Here is a 20,351-nt window from a genome sequence, read left to right on the forward strand (position 1 = left end):
TAGGGAGAGGATCTCAGGATGAGACCTGGGGCTGCAAGCCAGGCGCTTTGGGGAGCCTCGGTCAGTTAAGCATCCAACTTTGGCTCAGGTCATGATCTCGTGGTCCATGAGTTCGAGTCCCACGTCGGGCTCTGTGCTGACAGCTCAGAGCCTAGAGCCTGCTTCAGATTCTGTGTCTTCTTCTCTCTGCCCCTCCCCCACTCTCTCTCTCTTTCAAAAATAAACATTAAAGAAAAATTTTTTTTAATAAAAAAAATTTAAAAAAGAACTAAATGCCTCAAGCAAAAATTAAATTATTAAGGAACCAAATGCTTTGGGTGAGGTAACCATGCTATAGAAAACAACATAGGACTTGGGACACCTCGGTGGTTCAGTCGGTTAAGCGTCCAACTTTGGCTCAAGGCATGATGTCGCAGTTCATGGCTTTGAGCCCTGCATCAGGCTCTGTGCTGACAGCTCAGTGCCCGGAGACTGCTTCGGATTCTGTGTCTCCCTGTCTCTCTTGCCCTCCCCACTCGCACTGTTTCTCTCTCTCAAAAATAAACACTAAAAAATAAAATAAAAAAAAAAGAAAATAACATAGGACTTGGTTTTAAAGTGACTTCAAGTTGAGTCTCACTACTATCATTTTGCTGAATAAAGCTATGAAGTAAAATAAAACATGGTTCCTTCTATGTCCCCAAGGACTCTAGTAGTGGAGGTATTTAAATTAATAAAGCTCAGTTTTGGACCATGAGAACTTGACAATTCAAGGCTATTCTCTTGAATCTCCTCTCCCTGAGAGAATAGTAGAGAAAAACTCTACTAGTAGAGAATATGCAGATGTAAGGATTAAAAAGCACTTAAGCAGTTTCTGTTACAAATGTGATTCTTGTTTTAAACCACCCTGGCTAGCATAAGATAGTCCAGGTCTCCACGGCATATGGCAAGCCTGAGTCCTAAGTACTCAGGCCAATGAAAGCCAAAGGGCTGCAATGGTTGATTACTGTCTCCAGGAGTCAAGCCCCAGCTACAGAGAAAGAAGCCTGTCAGCCCCCTCTACTGGTTGTTTGTAGAACAACACTGCCTGCAGCTTTTGCTTCTTGCAGTCATTGATAACCTATGCAAAAACCCTGGCACATGATCTGTCCCAGTAATACACCATTTAATGAAAGGCAATCACAAATGGAAAAAAAGACACTTCTCTGAATATTACAATCTGTTTTAAATTTACATAGATTATGTCCAATCATGAATCAGCTTGCAAGACAATTGCCATTTGTGCATTTCTTTCTTTTCTTTTTTTTAAAGATTAAACTCTATGCCCAACTCTTGCATTCATGACCCCGAGATCAAAAGGCACATGCTCTACTGAGCCAGCCAGGCACCTCATTTATGGGTATCTCAAATGGTAGCCAGGTACATTTTTGTAGCAGAAAAGAAGTAGGGATGGGGAAACAACACACCAGACTAGATAAACAGCTAAGAAGAGATCTTAAAAATCAATAATCAGGACTTGTGTTATAGACAAGATAGAATGAGACCACTAAAGCCAATCTTTCTGCTGATCATAACAAAAAATGAAAAAGAAAAAGAAAAAAAACAACAGGACAGACTACAAAAGGAATAACCTAAGGACTCTGAAAAGTATACAGAAGTAGGTGGGCCAGGTAGAGAAACAAAACTTGAAGGGCTAGCTGGTGTGGCGGGTGGCTGTGAGTTTCTTCCGCTTTGTTTTCTCTTTTCTCTCACAGCCTTGATCCTCAGAACTATGGCAGTAGCTCCACAAGCAGCTGAAACTCCAAGAGAAATTCCATCTTTCCAGCCATAAGACTGGAAAAAGGGGCCCCTGCAACCTAGTAATCTGAAATTCACAACACGAGGGCAACTCCTCAGGGAGGCCTGGCAGTGAAGGTAGCCAGGTAGTCCCAATGTTCCAGAGTGCCAACTAATATCTCCCCCTCCTTCCTCTTTATTTCTTCCTGCTTTGCCCCAAAAGTAACACCAGTAACAACTGTATGTGGGCAGCTAAAACTTTGAGAGAAATCCAGTACTGTGGCCAGAGAACCAAAAGAGGGGGCTCAAGTAGGTCAGAGAGCATGGCGGCAACGCCAGAGAAGTGACCTAGAGAAGAGGATTCTCCTAAGTTTGAACATTCATCAGCACAAACCCTAGGTTCAGCCTCAGCTCTTCCCTGAGGAGTGAACAAGTTAAACCACCACTCGTCTCATTTGCAAAAAAGATCTAAAGCAGCAGATCAAAGGTCTTAAAAACTAAACTGACACTGAAATCCTCACCCATGAAGGCAAGAGACTTGAGGTGTGAACCTAACTGGGTTGATGGACTGCTAAAAGAAACAACAACAAAAAAGCAACATTACCCAGAGGCTTGTAACAGGACCCAGAGTCTAAACAATATGATATTCAAAAAGTCCAGGATATAATAGAAAATTACCTCAATGAGAAGAAAATACAACTCATTCTCGAGGGAAAAGATAATCAACAGATACCAAACCTATAATAACCCATACACTGGAATTATCAAAGACTTTAAAGTAACTATTATAATAATATTCTTAAAATAAATGGAATATTAGAAGTCCTCAGGAGACAAAAATTATAAACAATAAACAAACGGAAATTTTAGAACTAAAAAACATAATGCATGAAATAAAAAATTTGCTGGCCGGGCTTAGGAACAAAATGGAGATGACACAAGAGTCTGTGAACTTAGATCAGTATGAAGTATCTTGTTTGAACAACAAAGAGGGGGAGGGAAAGGAAAAAAAGAAACTGAACAGAGAGGATTCAGGGAAAATGGCAGAGCGGGAAGAACCAGGAATCTGCCTCTCCACCAGCTAGACAAAAATGGTCTATAGACCGTTAGACTAGATCTAAATGTAAAATGCAAAACTATAAACAGTCCTAGAAGATAACGCAGCAAAAAACCTAGATGATCTTGAATTTGGTGATGACTTTTCAGCTAAAACACCAAAGGCATGATCCATGAAAGAAATAATTAATAAACTGGACTTCATTAAAATTAAATAAAAACATTCGCTCTGTGAAACACAACATCAGAAAAATGAGAAAACAAACCACAGACTAGGAGAAAATATTTACAAAAGACAGGATAAAGTACTGATGTCCAAAACATACAACAAATTCTTAAAACTTAACAATAAGAAAGCCCAATTGAAAAATGGCTAAGACCTGAACAAATACCTCATTAAAAAGATTCAGAGATGGCAAAGAAGCATGCAAAAAGATGCTCCACATTATGTCATTAAGGAAATGCAAGCTACAATGAGACATTACACATCTAATTAGAATGGCCAAAATCCAGAACACTAACATCACCAGAACACTAACATAACACTAACAATCAAATGCTGGTGAGGACTGGAGCCAAGAGAAACTCTTTCATTGATGGTGAGGATGAAGATACAGCCATTTTGGAAGACAGTCTTGGTTAGCCATAGTCTTACCATCAATCCACCGCACTCCTTGGTATTTACCCAAAGGAGCTGAAAACTTGCATCGGCAAAAAACTCTGCATACAAATGTTTATACCAGGATTTTTGGATAACTGCCCAAACTTGGAAGCAACCAAGATGTCTTTTAGTGGGTAATGGATACACAAACTGTGGTACATTCAGACAATGGAATATTATTCACTGCTATAGAGAAATGAGCTTTGAAACCATAAAAAGACATGGAGGAAGTTTAAAATGCATGTTACTAAGTGAAAGAAGACAATCTGAAAAAAACTATATACTGTATGATTCCAACTACATGACATTCTGAAAGCAAAACTACGGAGACAGTAAAAAGAACAGTGGTTACCAGGGGTTATGTGTGGGGAGGGAGGGATTAATAGGTGGAGCACAGGGGATTTCTAGGTCAATGAAAACACTCTATATGACACTGCAACAGTGGATACAAGTCATTATACATTTGTCCAAACACACAGAATGTGTAACTCTTAGAGTGAACCCCAATGTAAACTATGGACTTTAGGTGATATTGATGTGTCAATGGAGGTTCATCGATTGTAACATTTACCAATTTGATGGCGGATGTTGATAATGGGAGGGAGGCTATGCACCTGTTGAGGAAGGGGTATATGGGAAATCTCTGTATCTCCCCTTAATTTTGCTGTTAACCTAAAAGTGATGTAAAAATATAAAGCCTCAATTAAAAAAAGAAAAAAAGAAAAAGAACAGAGATGATTCTAAGAAGGTACCAGGAATCTGTCTCCCCATCTAGACAACACCTGTACTGGTAGGATCTGTCTGATGTAACTATTTTGGAATTCTGGAGCCCGTTAAAGCTTACAACTTCCAGGCTAAGGCTTGGAAAGTAAACTTAATTTTGGTCGATTTCAGACCTTGGCACAGTGCCAGCTACCCATCCTCCAATTCTACTGGAATGGCTGCATCTGCGTTCCTGCAGCAGCTTGCATACAGCTTCCTGAAGCCAGAGAGGGCTGATTTCTCATCAGAAACTTTGAAGGCCAGAAGGCAATGGGCCAAAATATTCCAAGTGCTAAAACAAAAAGAACTCTCGAGTAAGAATCCTATATCCAGAAAAACTATCCTTCAAAACTGAAGAAACAATTAAGACATTTCCTGTGAAACAAATGCTAAGTAAACCAGACTTACCCTGGAAGAATCACTCAACAATGTTGTGCAGTATGAAGTGAAAGGCTACACAGTAAATCAAAGCTGCATTAACAATGAAAGAACCTCATAAAGGTAAACACATGGACAATTATAAAAGCTAGTATTATGGTAGCAGCAGTTTGTAACTCCACTTTTTGCTTTCTACAAAATTCAAGATGATTTAAAATACTTATGAGTTTATGTTTGGGGCATATAATGTACAAAGATGTGATTCTGTTATATCAGCAACTGAAAAGGATGGGGAAGGAGCAGAATTTTTGTATGTTATTGAAGTTAAACTAGTATAAACTCAAATTAAAGTCTTATAATTTTAGGATGTGAAACCAGTGGCTGAGGCACGAGGTTGGGGGAATCAGGAGTTACTGTCTAATGGGTATAGCATTTCAGTTTTGCAAGATGAAAAGAGTTATGAAGATTGATGGTGGTGATGGCTACACAATATTATGAATGTATTTAATACACCAAACTGCACATCTAAAAATGGTTGAAATGGTAAATTTTATGTTATGTGTATTTTACCACAACAAAAAATTGGGCGGGAGGCGGGGAGGTGGAGGGGGGAAGTGATCTATTTTCCCCATGCCATTTCCCGGACTGTATCATTGAGTGAGTATAAGTACCATCATAAAATATGAAGGAAATAGAGAATGATATACCATGCAAATATTAATTTAAAAGTACACATTAAACTAAGTTTAACTAATGAAATTAAAATAGTACATCAAACTATATTACTGTACCACCTAAAATCATCTCACTCACCATGGCATTACCTGTATCACACTTGGAAGACACTGGTTTCATAATTTCTAAAGGTGTTTGGCACCAAATTCTCAGACTCTCTCACCTCTCCATAATAATCCAGTCAATGGACTCATTTTGGTTAAAATGGCTGCTCTGATGGGAAAGACATTTCTGGGAATCCAGCAAACCAGATTCTCAGTTCTGAGGTTTCAACGACAAGGCCTATGACACAAGAGTTGAAATGCTGCCAGAAGCACCCTCAGCCACTAAAGGATGCTTGGAGAGAATATAGGTGGCATAAGAGGAGATCCGAACCGGAGGATGGCCTTTCCACTTTTCCCCCAGGAAAAGTTCAACGTATCAAGCTTCAGAATCATTCAGCAAAGGACTTGTAAAGGACACTGAATTTTGTCTATGGCTGTGAGATGAAGTCAATTAAAAGGAGGTATTATAAAATGGCACTGCCCGACATGCTGTGGTAGGGTCCCCTCCCTAAGGAAAGAAAAAAAAACCTCAAGGCAACCTGGCTATATGCGTACGTGACAACATCCCTCGTGGCCTTGTACCATCAGACCACTTAATCAGACTGCATGTTTGTGTGTTACCATATATGGGAGACAAAGAAGTAAAAAATATATTAAAACAACCACACCACATGGCGTTTAGGGCTCAGTTATTCGGGTGTGAACCCAACTGGGTGGTGCCGACAGGAATAAAGTTGGTTCCTGGAAAGAAAAGCCTCGGTGTCACAACTCTCTGTGCAAGAATCCTTCTCCATTACTTGGGGGCTCACGCCCGGGATTCGGAGACACGTGTTTCCACCTCCTTTGCCATTGGAGACACGAACATCAGAGCATGGGTGAGGCAGCCTTCCCTGGCACCTTGCTCTACTCTTTGCCATAGGATTGGCCAAGGCTGCTCCAGCCAGCTAAAAATGTGGTGAGAGTTTTCTGTTAGCACTCACCTTCCTTTTGTGGATAGGATACTTCGTTGGTACCAACATGGGGAAACAATGGCCATAAGAGACTAGAAAATTTAGATCCCCACCAATCTTATAGTAAAACAAAATACCCCAGTGCTACTACCAGGGTTTGGCTCCTCAAAAGCTCAATTATTGGGAAAAACTGTCTTGCCTGGTGGGGAAAAAGTTCATCGTCATCTCTGTTAAAAACTTAACATGCCTATGCCAAAGATTTTATAACTCAACTGGCCAGAAAACCCCATGGTGGGGGACTCCAGATCACCTTAAGACAGATCCCCACCCCTTGTCTAACTTCTCTCATCTCTGAGAGGCCTGGGACAGTGTCAACGCAGCCATCAAATGGCAGACTCCAGGTGGACTATACTAGATATGTGAAAGGACAGCCTATAGAGTACTTCCCTCAGGCTGGTCATGGTCATGTGTGCTGGAAACTATTCACCCATCTTTCTTCCTGCTCCCACTTGCCAGAGAAAAACATTTGGAAGTCCAAGTGTATGGGGACAGCGAGACTCCAAAAAAAGCAGCATGCCTTACAAATTGGCAATTAAAAAGACGATAAATGGCCTCCTGAGCGTATAATCCAGTATTGTGGTCCTGCCACCCGGGCAGAGGATGGGTCCTTGGGCTACCACACTCCCATTTACATGCTAAACTGCATAATTAGACTACAAGCAGTTATAAAAATTATAACCAATAAAACTGCCAGAGCTCTTAACTTACGAGACAAGTAGCAAGCCAAAATACACAATGCCCTATCTATCATAATCTCTTGGCCTTAGATTACCTGCTTGCTTCTGACGGAAAACTTTGTAAAAAGTTTAACCTACGCAACTGCTGCCTACAGAGAAATAAGGAAAACGAAAGTCATAAAAGAGATCACAAATCAAATAAAAAGAATTGTTCATGTCCCCATCCAGACCTGAAACGGTTAAAACCCCAGGGGGTTATTTGGAAAATGGTTTTCAACTTTTGGGGGATTCAAAACTCTCATAAAAATTATCCTCCTAATTCTGGGAGGTTGCTTAATCCTACCTTGCTTATTAGCTCCCCTGGTAGTACGTTCTTTCTCCAGACTCACTAAGGCCATGATTAAAAAAAAAAAGATAGCCACTCATGTAATGATGTTATAAAAATATAAGCCTCTAAACCAAGATGATGCTCTTTGACCCAAAACAGCATCAAAAGGGGGAATGTGGTAGGGTCCCTCCCTAAGGAAAGGAAAAAAACCTCAAGGCAACCTGGCTATATGTGTATGTGACACCATCCCCCACGACCATGTAACATCAGACCACTTAATCAGACTGCATGTTTGTGTGTTACCATATATGGGAGACAAAGAAGTAAAAAATATATAAAAAAAACTACGCCACGTGGGGCTCAGTTCTTCGGGTACGAACCCAACTGAGCAGTGCTGGCAGGAATAAAGTTGCTTCCTGGAAAGAAAAGCCTCGGTGTCAAGACTCTCTGTGAGAGAATCCTGCTATAATGTCAGCCACCGCCTACACACGGCTACTCATACCTACATTTAATTAAAATTAAATGACTCTACAAATGCAGTTCCTCCTTTGCACAAGCCACATTTCCAATGAGCAACAGCTACAAGTGGCTAAAAGCTACTGTATAGGACAGACCAGAGGTATATTTCTATCACTGCAGAAGGTTCCCCTGAATGGGGCTGCTCTGTGGTCTTTACTCATCAACAGTCATGGATTAGAAGAAAATACAGTCATGTGACAAGGTGCAGTGGAGCTGAAACTGCAAGTGACAATCAAAGTAGATCTAGAGGAAAAGCAATACATCATTTTCTTTCTCCCCAGTCCTGATCCCCTATTTGCATTTTGTTGTCCAGAGCTTTTTGTGTCAACAGGGTTGGACATACTCCACTTATGGAGCTAAGAGTGACAAGCATATAAATTATTTGGAAAATAATAAAAAGTTTGTGGGGCACCTGGGTGGCTCAGTCGATTGAACATCCAAATTCAGCTCAGGTCATGATCTCACCATTCGTGAGTTCAAGCCCTGCGTTGGGCTCTGTGCTGACAGTGGAGAGCCTGGAGCCTGCTTCGGATTCTGTGTCTCCCTTTCTCTCTGCTCCTCCCCCACTCACACTCTGTCTCTCTCAAAAATAAATAAACATTAAAAAAAAAAAAAAAAAAAAGAACAGAGCCTTGGGAACCCATAGAACCATTATTAAAGTTCTAACAGTTGTCTTTGGAGTTCCAGAAAGAAAAGAGAAAGAGACTGGGGTAGAAAAAAATATTTCAAAATAATGGCTCAAAGCCTTACAAATTTGGTAAGAAACAAAAATTTATGTAATCAAGAAGCTCAGCAAAGATAAACTTAAAAAAAAAAAATCAAAATCAGATTTTTGAAGACCAGAGAAAAGAAAAAATACTAAAAGCAGCTAGAGGAAAGTAACACATTACACATTGCATGACCACAGATTACTCATCAGAAATCGTGATAGTTAGACTGAAATAACATCTTTAAAGTGCTAAAAGACCAATTAACCTATGACACTATCCTTCAGGAATGAAAGAAAATAACATTCTCAATTGAAAGAAAACTAAGAAAATTCGTAGCAGCAGATTTGTTCTAAAAGAAGTGTTAAAGGAAGTTCTTCAAGCTGAAGTAAATGATGAGAAATAAAAATGGAACTTCAGAAATGAATGAAGAATGGGGTGCCTGGGTGGCTCAGTAGGTTAGGTGTCCGACTTGGGCTCAGGTCATGATCTCACGGTTTGTGAGTTCAAGCCTGTGTCAGGCTCTGTGTTGACAGCTCAGCACAGAGCCCGCTTTCAGATTCTCTGTCCCCTTCTCTCTCTGCTCCTCCCCTGTCATGTGCTCTCTCTCTCAAAAACAGACATTTAAAAAAAAAAAAAAGAAGAAGAAATGAATAAAGAGCAAAATAAATGGTAAAATTCTGGGTAAACATAAAAGACTATTTTATCCTCCTAAATTCTTTAAAATATGTAAAAGTATATAAAGCAAATGTTGAAACACAGCTAAATACTAATTTCAATGATGTAGATATAATAAATACAACATAAAAGGGAGAAGTTAAGAGTCTTACACATAGTTTACTGACAGTGATAAAATACTAACTTTATCCTGACTGTAAACGAATAGGTATATAGATTGCTATCCCTACAGCAAAATATATGAAAAGATATAGCCAAAAAGCAAAAAGACACATTTTTAAAGACTAAGGAACAAGAACCATATGAACACCTCAACAGACACAGAAAAAGCAACTGACAAAATTCAATATCCAGTCATGATAAAAATCTCACCAAACTGAACTTCCTACACCTGGTAAAGAGCATCCATGAAAAACCTAAGCTAACACACTTACTGGTAAATAACTGAAAGCCTTCCCATAACATCAGGAACAAGGTAGGGATGTCTGCTCTTATCGCTCCTGTCCAACATCATACATCAACATCATGGTCCTAGCCAGAGCATGAGACAGGAAAAAGAAATAAAGGCAAAAAGATTTGAAAAAAATAAAAGTCTGTATCCACAAATACCATGATTGTCTACATAGAACAATCACAAGGAACGTGCTAAAAAATAAAAAAGCCCCTGGTATTAGTAAATGGACTTAGCAAGGTTGTACAGCATAAGATCAATACAGACAAATCAGGTGTATTTCTCTACATTAGCAATGAACATCTAGAAATCAGTGTTATTTAAAATAGCACCAAAAATTATTAAATACATAGGTATAATCTAATAAACTGTGCAGAACCTGTATGCTGAACCACAAAAACAGCGATGAAAGAAATTAAACTCCTCAATAAATGGAGAGATACACTGTTTTCATGGATTGGAAGACTCAATATTTATATCAATTCTCCCTCAAAACTGATATATACATGTAATACAATCCCAATCAGAATCTCAGCAGGATCTGTTCTAGATATCAATAAGATGATTTGAAAATTTATATAAAAAGGCAAAGGAACCAGAAAAGCCAAAACAATTTTGAAAAGAACCAAGTTGAAGAACTTATACTATTTGATTTCAACACTTACTACAAAACTTCAGTGATTAAGACAGTGTGACTCTGGCAAAAGAATAGACACATAGATCAATGGAACAGATTACAGAATGAAGTGACAGAATCAACAGATGACTTACAAAACTGCAAAGGCAATTCAACAAAGAAAGGGTGCTCTTTTCAACAAATGTTATTGAAACACTGAAATTTGCAGGCGCAGGCGCACGCGCACACACACACACACACTGAATCTCAACCCTTATCTCACAACATACCCTCAAAATCAACTCAAATGGATCATTTCTAGAAGAAAACACAAGAGAAAAATCTTTGTAACCCTGGATATGGCAGTTTTTACACAAAACATTAAAGGCAGGATGCATAAGAGAAGAAAGAATAGATAAATTTGACTCCATCAAAACCTTGTGTTCTGAGATAGTGTTAAGAGAATGAAAAGACAAACCACAAATTGGACAGAATATCTGCAAATTACATACTGAACAAAAGACTTATATCCAGAATATACAAAGAACTGTCAAAATTATGTAATAAAAACAAAATAATGGGCAAAATATTTAAATAGACATTTCATCCAAGATATGTGAAATAAAACACTCATTCATTACCAAGAAAATGTAATTAAAACCACAATGAGATACCCCTTCAAACCAATATAAACAGCTAAACTAAAAATTACTAAAAATACCAAGTACTCATGGAACTCTCTTACATTGGCTAGAGAGCATGCAGAATAGTGTAGTCACTTTAGAAAAGAGTTTGGCAGTTTCTTAGAGTTAAACTTATTCTCACACAAAAACACAGATGGTGTGTTTACAGCAGCTGCATAATTGCCAAAAACTGGAAACATCTCAAATGTCTTTCAATTGATTAGTGAATAAACAAACTGCAGTATATCCATACACTGGAATACTACTTAGCAATAAAACGGAATAAATGCACAACAATGTGGATAAAGCACAAATGCAGTATGCAAATGTAGGAAGACACACTCAAAAGGCTATATACTGTATTATTTCATTTACATGATTTCTGGAAAGGGCAAACTCATAGGGAAAAAAAACAGATCAGCTGCCAAGCACTGGGCACAGGGAAAGGCATTAATTACAAAAGACATAATGAGATAATTTCTGGGGGTGATGAAACTGATCTGCCATACACATGAATTGCTTATATATTAATGACAAGATAAATCATTTGAAAATAAATATTTATAGGAATCCAGTGTTACTCTAAAATTTCTGGGAGTGAAAAATTTTCTTGACTGGCTGTTGGAAGAGTAGCTATGTTATTTTTCCCCGGAAGAAAAAGTTCCTTCTCAACACCCAAACAAGGACAACCACAGGGCTCACTGGGTCTACTATCTTTATACACACACTTAACTAGCTTTCTCAGAAAAACAACATGAAACTTTGGGTAAGCTGTACCACTCACTCTGTGACTGATCTGGGGCACATATGTAACTTATCTCAACCTCAGCCCACTAATCTGCAAAACACTGAGTTGGCTGTCAGGATTAAGTGAGGCAGTTTATATAAAATAGCCAAAGCCTTACTTTTCCTACACTTAGGCTTTGTCTTCTCACCTTCCCTTTTCCTCATATTCTATAGAAACATTTCCATTGGAAGTTAGTCTATTCTCAGGGCTAAACTCCAATTTCTGAACCATCTGGTTATGAATACTTCTTTTTTTTTTTTTTTTTTAAGTTTATTTTGAGAGAGACACAGAGAGAGCATAAGGAGCAGGGAAGGGGCAGAGAGAAGGGGAGAGAATCCCAAGCAGGCTCCGCACTATCAGCACAAAGCCCAAGGTGGGGCTCGAACTCACAAACCATGAGATCATGACCCAAGCCGAAACCAAGAGTTGGCTGCTCAACTGACTTGGCTACCCAGGCCCCCTGATTTTGTGTATTTCTTAAGATAATTTTCAGCTACCAGAAAAGGCCAGGCACCCCTGACTACTTCAAACACCACAAATATTAACCATAATATTTGTGTACCAACGGCAGGCAATAAAGCCACAACACCAGTGAGGATTCAGCTTCTGCTCTTTTCATTGTAAACACAACCTGCTTCAAATCTGTTTTATCAATATTAAAGGTTGTAATGGCCAAAAAGCATTTAGACTAAAGGAATAATTTCAACTGACTACATCGTTAGGTGCTCTCACAAAGTCTACTTTCTTGCATTTTGGCCTCCCCACTAAAAGAGTTTGGAGAAAAAAATGAGAACTCAAAGAGGTGACAGACTGATTTACTTAGATCAGTCGGAATGAAGTGATTTCATCGTAACAGGTAGAATAACAACAGCACTTTATCATTCAGGAACCAAAAGCAAAGACAGCCAAAAAGGACAAAGTTAAACTAGAAAGCTGAAATAACGAACTCAAATATCCCCATCTGCAGTAGAGTCTATACATAACAGCAGTCCATTGGGCTGCTATGAAAATTACAATTCAATGAGAGTGTTAAATGCACGAACATTAAATGGACTCAATAAATGGAATGTAAGGTAGAGACGTGAAACTTCCCTGGTTCATCCGATATAATTCATACTGGCTTTTAATAAGGAAGATCTTCTCTGACCCCAACCCCCCCAAACATTACAAGCTTCTAAGCTTAAAGCTTATAATACATCAAAGAACAAGAATGACTTTGGGTAACAAGTAAATAATCTTCCCTCAAAAATACATACATATGGTCCTAGACACAACTTACCAAGACTCAATGAAGAAATAAAAAATCTCAACAGACCTATAAGTAGTAGGGAGATTTAATGAATAATCTAAAACCTCAAATAAAGGTAGGTCCAGGACAAGATGGTTTCACAGGTGAATTCTAGCAAACATTTAACCAAGAATTACCACCAAATCTTCTCAGGGGCACCTGGCTGGCTCAGTTGGTACAGCATGCAACCCTTGATCTCAGGGTCGTGAGTTCAAGCCCCTCATTGGGCGTGGAACCTACTTAAAATAAATAAAGAATACAGTGTGTCAAATATTAAAAAAATAAACAACAAAAAAAACCCCACCAAATCTTCTAACTCCTCTAAAATATTAAAGCAGGCGGAACACTTTCTATTTTATAAGGCCAAGACTGCCCTGATACTAAAGCCAGATAAAGACACCACAAGAAAACTATAGACCAGTATCTCTTAAGTTAGTGCAAAATCCTCAACAGTATATTAACCCAACCAGCATATTAAGGAATTACACACAATGACCAAGTGGGATTAATTCATGGAACGCAAGAACTGCTCAACACGTGAAAATCCATCAGTGTAATGTATCACACTAAAAACTGAAGGAAAAAAAACCACCTAATCAGCTGAGTTGTTGCAGAAAAAGCATGTGGCACAATTCAATACCCTTGCATGATAAAAATATTCAGCAAACTTGGAATAGAAGGAAACTACGTCAACATAACAAAGACCACATACAAAAAACCCACAGGTAACATCTATTCAATGGTGCAAGGGTTTGAAAGCTTTTTCTCTTAAGATTAGAAAGATGACAAGGATGACTGCTTTCACACTTTTTTCTTGAAGTTTATTTATTTTGAAAGAGAGAGAGAGAGAAAGACAGAGGGTAGGAGGGAGGGAGGGAGGGAGAGGGAGAGGGAGAATATCCCAAGCAGGCTTCAGGCAATCAGTGCAGAGCCTGACATAGGGCTTAATCTCACGAACCACGAGATCATGACTTGAACCGAAAGAGAGTCAGACGCTTAACCAACTGAGCCACCCAGGCGTCCCTGATTTCACCACTTCTATTCAACATACTACTGGAAGTCCTAGCCAGAGGAATTAAACAAGAAAAAGACACAAAAGCATGCAAACTGAAAAAGAAGTAAAATTATCTCTGTTCACAGACAACAACACTATGATATAGGTGGAAAAGCCTAAAGATGCAACAAAAAACTGTTAGAACTGATAAACAATTTCAGCAAAGTTACAGGATACAAAAATCAACACATGAAAACCAGTTGTGTTTCTATACACTGATAATGAACAATCTGAAAAAGAAATTAAGAAACAATTCCATTTACAACAGCACTGAAAAAAATTAAATAATTAGGGATAAACTTAACCAAGGAGGTAAAAGATTTGTATACTGAAGACTATAAAATATTGCTGAAAGATTTAAAGAAGACATAAACAGAAAGAAATCCCATGTTTGTGGACTGCAAAACTTTACACTGTTAAGATGTCAATACTATCCAAAAACAACCTACAGATTCAACATAATCCCTATCAAAATCCCAATAACATTTTTTGCAGAAATAGAAAAAGCCATACGGAAATCCCAAGGGACCCTAAACAATCCAAATAATCTTGAAAAAGAATACAAACAGAAAATGGAACAGTGATTGTCAGGGGCTGGGGTGAGGAAGAAATGGGAGTTATTTAATTGGTACAGAGTTCCAGTTTTGTAAGATTAAAAACTCCTGGATACTGGCTGCACAACATGTGAATATATTTAACACTAATGAACTACACACTTAAAAGTGGTTAGGATGATAAATTTTACCACAAGTGAAAAAACAAAGTATATACACACAAACACACATTTGAAAGATGACTGCCTTCAGAGTTCACCTGGAGAGGCAAGAGAAGTCACTTAGTTTATTGACAGTGTAGCCCCCGTGTGTCTGAAATAACACCAATGTTTCCCTCAAAAGAAAATTATTAATTATCCTGAATGAATGACAACGGCTTTTGGGATTTATCGGCTCTGGTATTAATTCTAAAAGACTAGGGCTAGTATTCTTCTCATATAAACTAATCTTAATCCAATTTTTAATGATGTTTATAATTCCTATTTAAAAAAAGAAAGAAAGAAAGTAACCAGGAAAAGTAATCAAGCCCCTGGAAGACAATATTATCAACCCATTTTTGCCCCAAGTAAACACAAATGACAAATGACTTAACTGATCAACTTTATAAAGAGCACTGTAATCTGTGAACTTCATTTCTAACCAATTTGGCCTGAGTGCTGGAAAGGGGTTATGGGGCAGCTCATAGAACTGGGATTCAAAAAACAACAAAAAACAAAGAAAGATTTTTTACCTTACATTCTGTTTCTGGCTCTAGAAAGACACTTGTGTCTAAGTCTTAGCTGTCTGGTCTATGATACCATGATCCTACTGTAAAAGAGCACTGCGTGTTAATTATGATTCAAAACCCAACTAAATAGAAATACACCAATGCTAAGGATGGTTTTTGTAAGCTATCATTTTCATTATGTGTCACACTTTTCCTAGTTAAAATAATTTTTACTTACTTGGTCAACTTGTGGCTTTTCATTGCTGTGAGAAACTCTCTGACAATCTCAGGACTCTGGTGCCTGCATGGTGTTTTTGATATATATTTTAATGTCTACAAAAAAAATTTTAAAAAGAAAATGCATAAGACAAAAAAATCTGAATGAGAAAAAGGGAAGATAATGGTTATAATTTAGTATTGTAAAATTTTGTTTAAAAAATCTTCTATAGGGGTGCCTTGGGTGGCTCAGTCGGTTAAGTGTCCAACTTCAGCTCAGGTCACGATCTCATAGTTTGTGAGTTCAAGCCCCACGTCAGTCTCTGTGTTGACAACTCAAAGTCTGGAGCCTGCTTCAGGTTCTGTGTCACCCTCTCTCTCTGTCCCTCCCCTGCTCACTCTGTCTCTCACTCTCTCTCAAAAATAAAAAAATATTAAATAAAAATAAAAGACAATCTTCTATAAAAAAATGCCTTCAGGAGAGTTAATCTTCATATAATGGGAATTCCTCAAAATGAAAATCAGTAGCTAGAACAGGAATAATGAATGACATTCAGGAAGAAAGCTTTCCTGATCTTAAAAAAAAGAGAAGAAAAACCTCAATCTGACAATTGTGTTATATTTCAATTTTTTTTCTTTTTTCTTTTTAATGTTTATTTTTAAGGGAGAGTGCAAGTGGGACAGGAGCAGAGAGAGAGAGGAAGACAGAGGGTCCAAAGCAGGCTTCACACTGAAAGCAGCAAACCCAACGTGGGGCTCGAACTCATGAAACGTGAGATCATGACCTGAGCAGAAGTTGCCACTCAACCGACTGAGCCACCCAGAAGCCCCTTCAGACAATTTTTTTAAAGACATGAAACCCAAAGAATAGTCACAAATCCATACAGATATAAGTAAATAAATAAATGGATGAGAAGGAACAATTGTTTGTTACAGAAGATTTCTATGTGTTAAATATGGTAGGAATGAGGGAAATAATCACCATTAGGCAATTGAACCACAGTAATAATTACTGCAGGAAAGACCTACCAATGAATACTAAAATCAATGGGCAAAAGCTTAAGGAGAAATATGATATTTGCATAGCCTCACAGCATCTTCCCCAAATATTTATTAATACTGTGATAGTTTTAATATATATGTCCTCAAACTCTTTGATACCCTTCCCTTCAAGAGGTGCCTTTCAATGGACTGGACTTGGTGACTCCTTTCTAATGAATACGAAGTATAAACAGAAAAACAGTAACTTTACAGTGGGGAAACCAGGCAGATACCACTATAATCAAGTGATCTCAGTTAACAGTACCAGTGACAAGACACTGATATCATGTACCCTGTATCACGCACTGAGCAGGGCACATCGCTTCTGTGGCATTCTTCCCCAAAAGCTGTAACTTCAGTTTGATCATGAGAAAACATCAAACAAACCAAAGCTGAAGGACATTCTATAAAAGACTTGCATTGGTACTCTTCAAAGTGTCAAGGTCATGCATGGAAGATGAGGAAAGACTGAGGAAAGACTAAGGATCCGTTACAGACGGTAGGATATAAGGAGACATGCTAACATTTAACATGTTAAATACAAAATGGCATCCTGAATCAGATCCTTGAACAGAAAAAGGGCATTAATGGAAAAACTGAGAAAATCTGAATAAAATGTTTGTGTCATTTTCTTAGTTTTGATCATTGTACCATGGTTACATAAAATGTTAACATCAAGGAAACCTGGGGGAAGGAACTCTCAGCACCATCTTTATAACTTTTCTGTAAAATTATCTCAAAATAAAAGGCTCTTACTTTTTTTAAAAGAGAGAATCCCACCTAGACATAACTTCAAAGGAATTTCAAGCCTGAAAAGTAAACAGTAACCTCATAAGTTAAGAGTTTCTCTCAAGTTCAAAAATCTGGTTGGTCTCAGACTCCTCCATAACGACAAACAATAAGAGACCAAGTAATACCTACAGAGCCTTGACGACTGAAGGCTGAGCCCAATAACTCCATAGTCAGATGAGGGGTCATTCACATTAAAAACACGAGAAATAGGGGCGCCTAGGTGGCTCCTTCTTTATAAATGATGAAACTGAGGGGCTCCTGGGTGGCTCAGTCGGTTAAGCGGCCAACTTCGGCTCAGGTCATGATCTCGCGGTCCGTGAGTTCAAGCCCCACGTCAGGCTCTGTGCTGACAGCTCAGAGCCTGGAGCCTGTTTCAGATTCTGTGCCTCCCTCTCTCTCTGCCCCTCCCCTGTTCATGCTCTGTCTCTGTCTCAAAAATAAATAAATGTTAAAAAAAAAAATTTTAAAACAAAAAAAAACACGAGAAATACATTCTCAAGTATAAACAGTCTCAAAACCCTTAACACCACAATAACCTTCCTTAAGGTACCACATATTAAAAGCAAGAGCTTAATGAGTGTGTAATAGAGTGGCAGTGAGCTTAGACTGATTTAAGCGCGCAGAAGAGCACCTGACAGCTTGAAATTTGGCTGTAAAACTAATTACAAACATTTCATTTTTTTTTTAAAGAGATGGATGAACGATACAATGTAAAAGAACATGAGTGAATAAATGAATGATGGGATTTCAAACACATGATTAGATGAACAAAACCAGACAGGGAGGAATGGGGACAAACGTACTAACCCCCCCCTTAAATTCCTTAAAAGGCATTATGGTAACTTAACCCAGGTTTAATTTTGTCTTTGAAAAGATAAAGATAATTAAAACTAAATCCTGGGGTGCCTGGTTGGCTCAGTTGGTTAAGCGTCCAACTCGATCTCAGCTCAGGTCATGATCCCAGGATCATGAGATCAAGCCCCTGAGCATGGAGCCTGCTTGGGATTCTCTTTCTTTCTTTCTTTCTCTCTCTCTCTCTCTCTCTGCCCCTCTCCCCCTAAAATAACAAAGTAAATAAAAATAAAAACTAGAGGTGCTTAGGCAGCTCACTTGGTTAAGCATCCTTTTTTTTTTCAATATATGAAGTTTATTGTCAAACTGGTTTCCATACAACACCCAGTGCTCATCCCAAAAGGTGCCCTCCTCAATCCTATCACCCACCCTCCCCTCCCTCCCACCGCCCATCAACCCTCAGTTTATTCTCAGTTTTTAAGAGTCTCTTATGCTTTGGCTCTCTCCCACTCTAACCTCTTTTTTTTTTTTTTTCCTTCCCCTCCCCCATGGGTTTCTGTTAAGTTTCTCAGGATCCACATAAGAGTGAAACCATATGGTATCTGTCTTTCTCTGTATGGCTTATTTCACTTAGCATCACACTCTCCAGTTCCATCCATGTTGCTACAAAAGGCCATATTTCATTCTTTCTCATTGCCACGTAGTACTCCATTGTGTATATAAACCACAATTTCTTTATCCATTCATCAGTTGATGGACATTTAGGCTCTTTCCATAATTTGGTTATTGTTGAGAGTGCTGCTATAAACATTGGGGTACAAGTGCCCCTATGCATCAGCACTCCTGTATCCCTTGGGTAAATTCCTAGCAGTGCTATTGCTGGGTAATAGGGTAGGTCTATTTTTAATTTTTTGAGGAACCTCCACACTGTTTTCCAGAATGGCTGCACCAATCTGCATTCCCACCAACAGTGCAAGAGGGTTCCCGTATCTCCACATCCTCGCCAGCATCTATAGTCTCCTGATTTGCTCATTTTGGCCACTCTGACTGGTGTGAGTGGTTAAGCATCCTTAACTCTCAATTTCAGCTCAGGTCATGATCTCACGGTTCATGAGTTCAAGTCCCATATCAGGCTCCGTGCTGATAGTGTGGAGCCTGCTAGGAATTCTCTCTCTGCCCCCTCCCCTGCTCTCTCTCTCAAAATAAATAAATAAACTTTAAAAAGAATAATAAAATGTTAAAAAAAATAAAAACTAAACCCTTTATAAAGACAAAATCAGATTTGAAAGGAAATAGCCAAAACATAAATTAAAATGACAGATATAAAAATCAAACATCACAGGGGCACCTGGGTGGCTCGGCCGGTTAAGCGTTGACTCTTGATTTTGGCTCAGGTCATGATCTCACTGTTCATGAGTTCGAGACCACTATCAGGCAGAGCCTGCTTGGGATTCTGTCTCCCTCTCTCTCTGACCCTCCCCAACCTATTCTCTCTCAAAATAAATAAAAGTAAACTTTTTAAAAAATTATTAAAAAAATCAAACATCATATATAACAAATATAATAGCTTAAACTTTCTTTTTTAAGGATAAAGCATAAGGTTGGAAGAAAACATAGCAAGATGTCAACTAGATGTTAGATTATAAATTACTTTAGCTTTCTTCTTTATCCTTTTTGGTACTTCTTAAGTTTTTTACAATAAAAAACATCACTTTTTGTGCAATAAAGAATTGAGCTTTGGGGCACCTGGGTGGCTCAGTTGGTTGAGCATCCGACTTCAGCTCAGGTCATGATCTCACAGTCTGTGGGTTTGAGCCCCACGTCGGGCTCTGGGCTGATGCTCGGAGCCTGGAGCCTGCTTCAGATTCTGTGTCTCCTCCTCTCTCTGCCCCTCCCCAGTTCATGCTCTCTCTCTCTCTCATTAATAAATAAATGTAGAAAGAAAGAAAGAAAGAAAGAAAGAAAGAAAGAAAGAAAGAAAGAGAGAGAGAGAGAGAGAGAGAGAGAGAGAGAGAGAAAGAAAGAAAGAAAGAAAGAAAGAAAGAAAGAAAGAAAGAAAGA

The 20,351-nt window shown here is 38.5% G+C and overlaps 1 protein-coding gene across 6 annotated transcripts in view; it reads right to left on the bottom strand.

The window, feature by feature from the left end:
* Positions 1-20,351, bottom strand: part of CRCP (CGRP receptor component) — a 47,241-nt gene that overhangs the window by 12,711 nt on the left and 14,179 nt on the right. For 2 of the 6 annotated variants that reach the window (XM_040456220.1, XM_040456222.1), the window contains one exon: positions 15,688-15,782. The exons of 1 other annotated variant lie outside the window; for it this stretch is intronic. In XM_040456220.1, coding sequence (XP_040312154.1) covers positions 15,688-15,782 — 95 coding nt within the window. Of the gene's footprint in view, positions 1-9,744; positions 9,842-15,687; positions 15,783-17,462; positions 17,516-20,036; positions 20,056-20,351 lie in introns of those variants that run through there. 3 more of the 6 variants (XM_040456221.1, XM_040456223.1, XM_040456224.1) reach the window with 3 other exon arrangements.

This window comes from Herpailurus yagouaroundi, unplaced genomic scaffold (assembly GCF_014898765.1).
Source record: "Herpailurus yagouaroundi ecotype Mexico unplaced genomic scaffold, PumYag 216, whole genome shotgun sequence".
NCBI lineage: Eukaryota > Metazoa > Chordata > Mammalia > Carnivora > Felidae > Herpailurus > Herpailurus yagouaroundi.